This window comes from Eptesicus fuscus, chromosome 10 (genome assembly GCF_027574615.1).
Source record: "Eptesicus fuscus isolate TK198812 chromosome 10, DD_ASM_mEF_20220401, whole genome shotgun sequence".
Classification (NCBI taxonomy): domain Eukaryota; kingdom Metazoa; phylum Chordata; class Mammalia; order Chiroptera; family Vespertilionidae; genus Eptesicus; species Eptesicus fuscus.
In genome coordinates, this window is record NC_072482.1 from 17765034 (window position 1) to 17776324 (window position 11291).

Consider the following 11291-nt stretch of genomic DNA (forward strand, 5'->3'; position numbering starts at 1 on the left):
ACAGCCACAAGATGGTGGCACCCAGTCCCCTTGGGCCCGCCCCCAGGTGGGCCCAGCTGCTCTGCGTGCTGCCTCCGGAGTCCCCCAGTCTCCTCAGCCCTCCAGCCCCCCAGGGCCAGCCCGAGGCACAGACAAGCCTCAGATGGCAGCTGCCCAGCCGCCCAGGGCTGCCCAAGGCTCAGGTAACCAGAGCCGGCTGAGACTTCAGCTGCCACCAGTGGCAGCAGCAGAGGTGTGATGGGGGCGTCACCTTCCCCTGATTGCCAGGTCGCCTCCCGCCCCTGAGGGCTCCTGTATTGGCAGACTGTGAGAGGGGGCAGGCTGGCTGAAGGACACCCCCCCCCCTGCCCAGTGCATGAATTTTCATGCAACGGGCCTCTAGTAAGGAAGATAAACTTAGCTGTCTGACCTTGTAGGCCAGAGACTAGATAATCCCATGCTCTCATGCCAAACATGTTGTTTTCAAGGCCACAAGCTTCCAGCGAGATAACCACTAAGCACACATAGGGCTGGCTCTTTAATAAAAAGAAAACTCCTGTTTGTTGCTTTGCTCAGAATTTAAAAAACATTATTTTCTCTGAGCCCACTGGTGTATAATAAAATGGAACTCCAGCTGTCTAAGCATTGCTTGGTTTTTCTCTCGTCTTCTGCAACAAGAGGGGATATCAGGACACAAAGAACTGCAGCCTTTATAAACATTACAAAAGAGGGCCTTAGTGGGTCTCTCTCCTCCTCCCAACATGGGAGTCTGTGCTTATTTCCCAATAGATTTCCACCTTGTCCTATACCACCTTTTGTCCATGGTTTCATTCTTCGAATCCACCTGGACAAGGACCCGGGAACTCACCTTTGCATCCTGCCCAGAGGAAAAACTGTGTGTTCCAGTTTAATTTCTGCATTTCAGTTCTATCAGACTTCTGGTTGCTGTGCCATTTTCACAGTGTATAGACTTACTGAGCTCCTCTTAATTGCTTTTCACCAAAATCTATACTATTTTCAACAATGCCCCTAGGCGTGGAGTTCTCCATTTTCTGTCTCAGAATAGTCTTCTCATGCCAAGTTGTAGATCTCTTTGTCTTTATGGTCTGCCTTTCCAACTGAGCAGAACCCCTGTTTCCTACACCATAGCTGGGGGCAGGGACCCACTTCCCTTGAAGTGACATTCTCTCTCTGAGTGGGCACACAGACCAGCGAGCAGCTCCTGCTTTCTTGGTCTGTACTTCCCAGTGTGGAACCTCTGATCTGGATGTGAAGTGCAGCAGGGCATTGGGGCCCCAGTATTCCTGGCCTGCCACACTGGGAAGAGCCTTTGCTCTGTGAATAGGATCTGGATGGAAGAAGGAAGACCAGGACCTCTTAGTTGTACCTGCTTAGACTAGAATTTCTCTCAACACAAGGCTAGAGGAGGAGGAGGAGAAACACCAGAAACCTGCTCCTCTCCATGTGAAAAATTTCTCCCACTTGTGGGCATTTTAATGAACTTCCCTCCATGTGGCTTCAGGCTACCAGCACACAGGCCCCACCAACACCCTTCACCTCCTCCTCAGCTCTTCTGCCGGAGAACTTGGCCTTCACAATGACAGGCGGCCTTGGGAGCTTCCCCTTCCCCAGACCTTTGCAGTAGCCTGATCGCACCACATCCATGGAAGGAGCGGCTCCAGTCTTGCTTTTGGCAGCCTTTCCCCGTGTCTGCTCACTGACCAGGGTGCACAGTTTATCAAGGTTGACAGTTGGGCAGAAGCTCTGTTTCCTCTTTACTAGTAAGCGGTGATGCCTCCCACCAGCTTCCCCAAAGTAGCCTGGGTGATATTTGTTGAAGTTCATCCTGGGCTGATGCAAGCCACCAGCATTACCTTGGCCTCCCTGGTGCTTCCTGTGCTTGCCGATGCATGTCAGTGGCAGAGACGCAAGAGCCCCATAGGAAATCCTAATCCCCAAATGAGAGTTCCCAGGAGAGTGAGCCTTTGTCTTCTTGGCTGCGCATGTTCAGGCAGAACTTCTGTAACATATACCTGGAGGAATGGGTGGCTCAAATGCCACAGAATTTCTCTGTTTTTTCTGAGATTTAGACTCTCTTGGATAAATGATTCTTCATTTTCCGTATGCCGTTAGGACAATCTCCAGTGTCCTTAAATGAATTTTAAAAATAATTTTCACCAGTTAAAATTGGTTAAAGTAAAACATAAACAGTTAAATTTGTTTTGCTGGGGAAATAGTTTACTGAGTTCCTTACTCCATCATTCATGATATCCTAGACCAAGAAAATATTATTTAATAAATCAATGCAATTAAGCCAAAGCTATATTCAAAGAAAAAATTGAATAAACATAAACATAAACACTATATTTATTGATCTCTAACTAACCAACTTGTGGAATAAACCAACACTCCTCATTTTCTCTATAAAAACTATTAAAAAATCTACTGCATACTGAATGCTAAAAGCTAGTTTTCCACTTTGTTTTCCCTTCTACCTCTGCTCCTAGTTGTGAGCTGTGTATTTGTTAAGATTCAGTGCTGTATTCTACCTTTCCTGGGTAGGGCTAGAGGTGATTCTGATTTTAATATGTAATATGTAAAAAAAAAAAATAGTTGTTTCTCTTGAAACCCAGTTGAATTCTTTGCAAAATCATAATATAGACAGGTTGTTTTTAAAAATAAGCTCCCTCTTGGTTTGGGCAAGACAGCTATATGGGAATGCTAAAACTGTAATGAAAAGCTTATGAGGTAGGGTAGACCTACCTAGTCTCAAAGAACCTCCCCCTAAAGTGCTTACTAATGACAAAGGAAGAATAGTAAGTTTATAGAGGAGAACATAAGGATTAAACAGATAAAACAACATCATAAGCAGCCAGATGTCATGTACTAAGAAGAGCCCAAGATAATTTATGTAGTAGTCCTCTCAAAAGTGCATAACCTTAATATAATCCCAAGAAAATTTCAGGCAAGTCCAAACTGGAGAGTATTCTACAAAATGAAGGACCTGTGCTTATCAAAGGAAAGCAGAGGAACTAATCCTGATTTAAAAAAAAACAAAAACAAACAAACAAAAAACCACAAAATAAAACAAACAAACAAAAAACAGCTAAAGAAAGACAAACAGCAATTAAATGCAATGCATGATTCTGAATTAGAACCTGGACCAAGAAAATCAAAATCATTAAAAAGGACATTATTTGGTCAATTGACAAAATTAGAATATGGACTGTAGATAAGATAGTACTTACCTATAACATGTTTGAGGGGTTTGGTATTATTTAAACTGTAGTAACTGAAATGTGAGCATATCAGAACTATGCAAAGTAAAATCTATTTATCTATTGATCTATCTATTATCATCTATTTATCTATCTATCATCTATCTATCTAATTCCATGTATTATCTGCTTTTTTTGACTTAATAATCAACCACTAATTATAATTATTTCCACTAAGAGGACTTCTGCAGTATTTTTGTTTTTTTTCAAGACAGAAATAGCAGCATCCCTCCCCCGCCACACCAAAAAGAAGAAACACTTTTTTACCCTTCACAAAGTAATGTTATTTTCAAATAAAACTAATTGAGTTCTCTACACATACAAGTATTTTTTCAAATATAATAAAAAAGGAATATAATCAATAGACTGGGAATTGCCTAAAGATTCATTACCAGATATTATTGAAACCAGAGCATATGGACAAGCTAACTTATTACCTTGCTTTTTAGAACTTTTTCTTTAAGAAACAGGAACCTTGTAAAGTGACTTCTAGTTTAGATTTGGTTTTTGAGCTGTTTAGGTTAAGAATAATCACTTTAGGCAAGGCCTTAAAAAATTACTTCATGAAAACCAAATGCTTATCTTGCATTACTTTCCTTCAGATCAAAGTCAGCTTTTCACAGTTTTTTTTGGCAATCCCAGTATCTTGCATCACCAATTACTTGATAATTCTGTTTAAGAACAAATGTACTGATCTCTATATACTCTGAAAAAGCTTTGTAATATTTTGTCAGAATTTCAATTTTATATTTTCTTTGGATCTTAGATTTTTAAAATAGTTATTTACTTATTTGCCCTTTTAAAGTCAAATCTGTTGTAGCAGCCCCCCTGGGTACTAGTCAAAGTTCCTGTGATAGGCAAACTATTCATCCTCATTTGCAGGGACAGAATGTCTTTGGAAAAAAATCTCATCAGCTTTATGGAAACCACCCACATGGCACCAATAATCCATCTTCCTAAGAAACCACTGAAAAAGCTACTGTGCTTATCAATCCCAAATGTGGTAAAAGGTGACACAAGATTTGCTTATCAGTATCTTATAGTCACAAAATAAGATCCATCCTCAAATGGTCTTCTAAAATTAAATCTTTAACTGCGGTTGGGGATTTTGTTACCTGGAAAGAATAACACATTAGCCATTTTACACATTAGCAGAAAACATCTTATACAAGAAAGGCTTTGCCACCCATTGTGAAGAAAGGTATGAGGCCATTAATTCATTCAACAAATCTTTTAAAGGCCTATTATGTGAATCCCCAAGAGGATAATATTAGAGCAGGAAATGAAAATGGAAAACTGAAGTTATTACCCCTGAAAAGAAAGTTGCAGACTTTTATTATTAATCATTTTGATCAATAGTTGGGTCAATTTTCACAAAGCTTCTGCAAATGAAAGTACAGAGCAAGCATTGTTCACAGACTGAATAAATGTGTTCCATTCTAAAGCACTAACGTTTTATCATGTATGCAGTTCTCATTGAGAGTAACTCCTTTAAAATATTACATGGTGAATATTCATTGGGTCATCACCACATGCTTTCTGATTCATTGGACATCAAGATTGCAATTTCTATTAAGTGAGGAGTTTGTGCTATTCATTTGGTTATAAAAAGAAAACTCCATATTTCACAATGGTGAGTACCACTAACACAAAACACTTAGGACTGAAAAGTTTTGATGGAGAAAGAGGCATAATTATTGAGCATGTCTGGGAAAGATAGAGCTAATATCAGAATATATCTTCTAAAATATGGGCATGTATACAGAAAAAGTAAGCAAAGAGGGGAGAGCTAAAACAAAAACAAAACAAAAAAAAAATCCACCCACAATGCTTCAAATAAAATCTCCAATTGTTTCATAGTTAGAAGATAAATGATGATAGAAAGCATACACTGAACGGATTAAGCCTCTTGTAAGATGTTCTCTTACTAGATTTAATAATGAATGTCTGATGAGAGATGGAGAAAATCGAGCCTCAGAAGTTTCTAGTACCTTTTCAACATAAAATACAAGACAAAAACATATTTTAACTTTCAAAAATATTTCATAGAAGAAATACAAGCTTCTCCTTGTGCAATCCTTTCTAATAACCTATGAATGTGAACTTGTGTAACAGCCTGAAGAAAATAATAGCATATGGTACACACCATAATTAAAATACATACTTTGATCATGTTGCTTTTACTTTACATTAGATTAGAGGATATCTGCTTTAGGAAAGTGAGCCATCTTGGAATTCCATTGACTAATTTCCTCTTGATATATGAGTTTTGCTTTTGCAGGCTTTTATAAGAGAAAACTTCATCCAGCTTTGAGCAATGAGCGTTCAATTTCTAAGACAGAGGTGTCACTGCATCCTGACAAACATGCAAATTTTTTTTTTCTTGGCACACAGAATAGTTCAGATAAATCCAAAACAAATTATAAATCATAAAGAAAATGCTGAATATACAGGCCATACATTAAACTTTCAATTTAATCAATCTCATGGGTCATTTAACATCATTTGAAATGAAAACTTCAAGTAGAAGGCAAAACAAGTATTTTCTCTTTTTCAGTTGTGATTCTAACTTTTAAGTGTTAAAAATAATTTTTGCTACTTTTTAAATAGAACTGTTATAACTAATGACTAAACACCCAATTGTAGAGCCAAACCTATAATTACCTTTATTATTTCACAGCATTTCTTTTTGTGAGATTATTTTTGGGAAAAGTATAATTTAAAGCATGTGCCACCTGGATGAAATAATTTTTTGACAAGTAATATGAATGATATTCTAAGTCCTCAATGATACCTTTTCTTTCATAACATCCTCTTAATTTGTCATAGTTTCTCTTCCTTTCTGCCCTCTTTAATCATTATAAATATAGCAATTTTATAATCTCTTTTAGACTGTTCCATTTTATTTCATTTTAGGATGTCAATTTAATTTTTTAGCCACTGCTGGCACCTCTTTATGGTAATTTACTTTCTAATGTAATTTGTGTTTTGATTTATGACTCTAACTTTCACTTTTTTCTTCTGAAAGATAAGTGAGTCCTGGTTTGAGAATATCATCTTGATGAAGCATTTTGAATTATTTTATTAGGGCTTCACAAATTTTATAAGAGCTAGATCTCTTTGTATAACTTATTCCCAGCTAGAAATTAACAACCCACTTAAGTAATGTAAATGTAGACCTGATATATTTGGAAGGTACTGGCTTGTATCTTTTTTTTTTTTTTCAAAAAGATTTTTCCCACCCAATAGCTGGAAGAGACTGGACTGTTTTTAATAGTGGGTAAAATTCTCTGAGGTTATGAGTAGAGTTTCTCTGATCATGTTTTTACAGACTGAATAGTCCTCTGTAGTCCTAGCTTTGAATAGATATTTTAAGTCTAGATAGGTACTTTATCTGGATCCAGTTTCACATATTGAAAATCAAAACTCAAGCCTCATCATCTAGGGGCACCATCAGGAAAAAAATCACAAGAACAAGGACCTGGTCTGGGAAACATTGTCACCCACACCTCACTAAGGGACAGCAGGCCTCCTGGTCTGCCAAGATCTCTCTCTTCCTGCTTAGGAAGCACCAGCAGGAAACAGTGGGAGACCCAGCAGCACCTGATAAACCAAGCGGACCAAAATAATAACTCAAAGGCTCTAAAAATTTATCTGTAATTGGAACCATAGCCCACATAATCAGGCCAGTCACTTCATGATAAACCCAAACAGGTGATAGCCTGCTAAAATAAAGCATTCAAATAGGACCCAGACTTTACTAAACAAAAAAATAAAAGTGTTCAGGATACAATAAAAAAAAAAAATCACCCATCATACCAAGAAACAAGAAAATAACACTGTGAATGTCAAAAGACAATCAACAGAAGCCAACATTGAGATGAATCAAATGTTGAAAATATCTGACAAGAATTTTCAAGCAGCCATTATAAAAATGTTTCAGCAAGCAATTACTAGTCCTCTTGAAACCAATAAAAAATAAAAACAGAAATTCTCAACAAATAAATAGAAGTTACTAAAGAGAATCACATGGAAATTATAGGACTGAATATAGAATAATGAGAAGTAACTCTTGCTGGATAGGTGCAATCATGCAGTGCAGATGCCAAGGATATTATCCATGGAACCGAGAATAGATTAATAGAATTTATCTAATCTAAAAACAAAGAACACAGACTGAAAAAGTTTATCAATCCCTCAGGTTCCTTTGGGACATTCACAAAATATTCCATATTCATATAATTCAAAGCCCCAGAAGGAGAGGAGAAAGAGAGTGTTGGTTCAAAAGCTGTCTCCCACACCCGCCTACACAGAGGGCAAGGAAAGACAGAAGAGCGGACCACTCCAGACTGATACGTGGTCCATTTGATAAGCAAGGGGACTTACTTATGAGTCTTGTCCTGGGCAGTCATAAGACAAGCAGATCTCTGCACCTACCCACCAGAATCTTAAAAGTTTATATAGAGGCCTTAGCTAGGTTCAGTCATGAATACCATTCAGATGGTTTCAACAACACATTGCTCCTTCAAGGCTGCTTTGTTGAAAATGGTTACCACCATGGGAATGGTGGGCAAAAAGTACATTCTAAGGACAGGGGAGAGAGTAAGGAGCCTCAGGTTGCCAGGGTCAAGCTAGAGGTCACATCCTCTTGATGACTTACACCAGTACTCCACCCTTGTAATGAACTGTCTCTTATATTTTATATGTCCCCTTCTTTTATAATGTGCCCTGAGCTGTCAGCAAGGGGTTTCACGAGCATGGAGATGGTTTGTTCTGAAATTATCTGGCCACTTTGGAGGCTGGTACTACAGCAACAATATAGGTACATGTTCTTTGGAAAACATAGCTTAAATAATGATTCCCAAAATAGCATTTTTCCCTTACCAAGATTCCCATGATCTGAACCACTGGTTTATTAAGTCCTCTAGCCTGAACATCGAATCGCTGAGGATATTCACTTGTGCTCTCAAACAATTTAATAAAGATGATACATTAGAAGAATTATCAGCTATAAAACCATAACATTCTGTTGGGATAACAGAACAGATGCCTTCCTGCAAAGCAGTAATAATGTCCATCCTATTCTGGAGGACAGCCTTTCTCATTAGAGACATTTCAGTGTTCAGTAAAGACAGGTTTTGTCAGCCATCATTTAATGGTTTTTGAATGAATTGAGTAAGAGCTTATCTATACTAATAAAAGGGTAATATGCTAATTAGACCAGATAGACCAAATGTCTTCCGGATGTCCTTCCAGACAAAGCCACAGTGGTGGGGGGTGAGGCAGAGATGGTTAGGGGTGATCAGATCAGCAGGGGAGAGCAGTTAGGGACAATCAGCCTGGCAGAGAAGAGCAGTTAGTAGCAAACAGGACAGCAGGGGAGAGCAGTTAGGGGCGATCAGGCCAGCAGGGGAGGGCAGTTAAGGGGAAATCAGGCCAGCAGGGGAAGGCAGGTAGGGGCAATCAGGCCAGCAGGGGAGGGCAGTTAGGGACAATCAGACTGGCAGGGGAGCAGTTAGGGGCATCAGACAGGCAGGCAGAGGTGATTAGGGGTGACCAGGCAGGCAGGGTGGTTAGGAGTGATCAGGCGGGCAGGCAGGTGAGTGGTTAGAAGCCAGCGGTCCCGGTTTGCTTTAATATTTTATTCTTCCTTTCTACTAACCTGCTTGTGGGTTATATAGGATATAGAATCTGCATTCAATGTCATTTCTTTTGCCCAATCTTGCTAATCATGATTCTTAAAATTATGACCCTCCAATTATAGTCTATTTAACAGGGATAACCACACATGGTACTCAGCTTTTTTAAACCCCTAATGGTGGCAGTGTGGTTTGTTGGTGACAGGGGAGATCTTGGGTTAGGCTAGACTAGTGAACAGTTTCTATACAAGTCAAGCCATCTTTAAAACCCTCACTCAGGGGGAGGGGCCAATATAATCAATTTGACATCCTTCACCGGTTGGGAATGTTGATGAATGGCCCCCATCATTTTGGTAGTGTCCTGGGCAGTTGTTTAGAATAACAGGACATACTGTTACTGCATCAATACTAAAGTCATTGTGCTTCAAGGGCAATCCAGCATCCTTGGCAACATGCCATTCCACCTGGGTTCCATGGTGACCACTCTTCCTATGCACCCTATCTGATGTATCTGAAGCATTCATCTTATATAAAAACTGCTATTTGAAATTTTAACCCTGCTAATTGGCTTCTGTAAATGCTTGCTTGCTTGCTTAAATAATAAGGAAAATAAGACTACTTCCACTTCAGAGAGGCCATTAAACCTTCCCCAGATGAAATTATCAGTGCTGGCACCAGGCCAAGCCTTTGATTGAGGTCTCAAGGCCCCAGCACATAGGGGCTCTTTAAGAACTTGCAAAAGGGGCCGGAAACACCCAATATTTGGGAGACAAAGAAGGTAAAAACATATAAATAGGGAAATTCCTCCATGTTGGGGCCCAGAATTTGAGAGACATTTTCCTCTGGACCCGCGCATAATAAATGTAACTCCATCTCTCTAAGTATTGGTTGGTTCTTCTCCGGTTTTCTGTAACATATCTACAGATGTGTCAGATGCTCAGGCTCATACCAAGGTTAAGACATCAGTTTCCTGATTGCCAGGGATCATCAGTGCCTTATGAGCCAGGACATGGAAGACAGTGAGGACTGCCTCAGGTTCTTGTAGACAAACCTAAATGTTTTTTGACAAATTCTGACCCCACCACGGCTTATGCATGATCAACCACCTTTCTGCTTCCCATTGCCCAAACCAGTGGTCGGCAAACTTATTAGTCAACAGAGCCAAATATCAACAGTACAACGATTGAAATTTCTTTTGAGAGCCAAATTTTTTAAACTTAAACTTCTTCTAACTGCCACTTCTTCAAAATAGACTCGCCCAGGCGATGGTATTTTGTGGAAGAGCCACACTCAAGGGGCCAAAGAGCCGCATGTGGCTCACAAGCCGCAGTTTGCTGACCACTGGCCTAAACCATAGTGTTAATCTCTTTAGAACAGCCCAACGGTCACTGTAAAGGGTTAAAGCCAGGCCTCATGAGTGATCATCAACCAAACAGCTGTGAGTTCAGCCCACTGGCTGCTGCAGTTCCCTCCTCTTTCCAGGCATCAGCAGTAATTCCTCCCACTCCTATGCTACAGGCCACAGAGGCAGCCATAGGAATGGAAGTGGGAGCATTTGGAGAATCTACATTCTCTATGGGGCCGAGTATCACCCTAATTTCTAGAGATAGCAGGCTGGTAGGCACAGTGTTCCTCTGCTGCAAATAGGCATGCCGCTTAGTCACAGTGGGGCTTTGAGCCAAGCAGAAGTAGGTTGACGGGACATCTCTCAACCCAACCCCTGGTGGGAAGGAAGGTCCTTACCATGATCTGCTGTTTCTTCATGAGAGACTCTATGTGGAGGAGTGCTGTGTGCACAGCTGGGAGCTGTTGCTCTGTGGGGGTAAATTATGTTTCTGCCCCCTTCCAGAGCTGGAACTAAAATCCTCACGGTACTCTCTCCTTCTGGTGTCTCTGCCACAGCGCCCAACCATATCTTCTGGAGTCACAGATAACATCCAACTCAAATGGTAGCCCTGCTTGGGAGACGCCTGAATTTTAATTTGCTTCACTGGTACTTTCACCTTCTCAAAGGTGCTTGCTGCTCTGATCCCCAGTCCCACTGTGCCCTTTCTTCACCAGGTGGTAATGTGCCAGGTGGGGAATAAAAGTCTTCCAAAACCCTCAAATCCCTCCACAGGGATGCACCTCTTTCATGTTCTTAGGGATCGGATAGGCTTGCACCTTGTCAATCACAGCTTCTGGGACAACACAGGCTTTACCTAAACACTTGACTCCCCAAAACTTTACAGCAGTGCCTGAGCCTTGGCTTTTCTGTGGGTTCACTGCCATCCTCTCCCTTGCAGATGTTCCTGAGAAGTCTGCAGAGTGCCATGCAGTAGAGGCAAGTCTTCCCATGTTAACATTATATCATCCATGTCATGGGCCCATTTCACTGATGTGGGACGGAGAACAG

General features: G+C 40.4%; 1 protein-coding gene across 1 annotated transcript; it reads right to left on the reverse strand.

Moving 5' to 3' along the window:
* Nucleotides 1–1497: 1497 nt before the first annotated feature.
* LOC103296662 (60S ribosomal protein L27a-like) lies at nucleotides 1498–1824 on the reverse strand. Its single transcript, XM_008153302.2, has one exon. The coding sequence runs from the start codon at nucleotides 1822–1824 to the stop codon at nucleotides 1498–1500; it is 327 nt and encodes a 108-aa protein (XP_008151524.2).
* Nucleotides 1825–11291: the final 9467 nt, after the last annotated feature.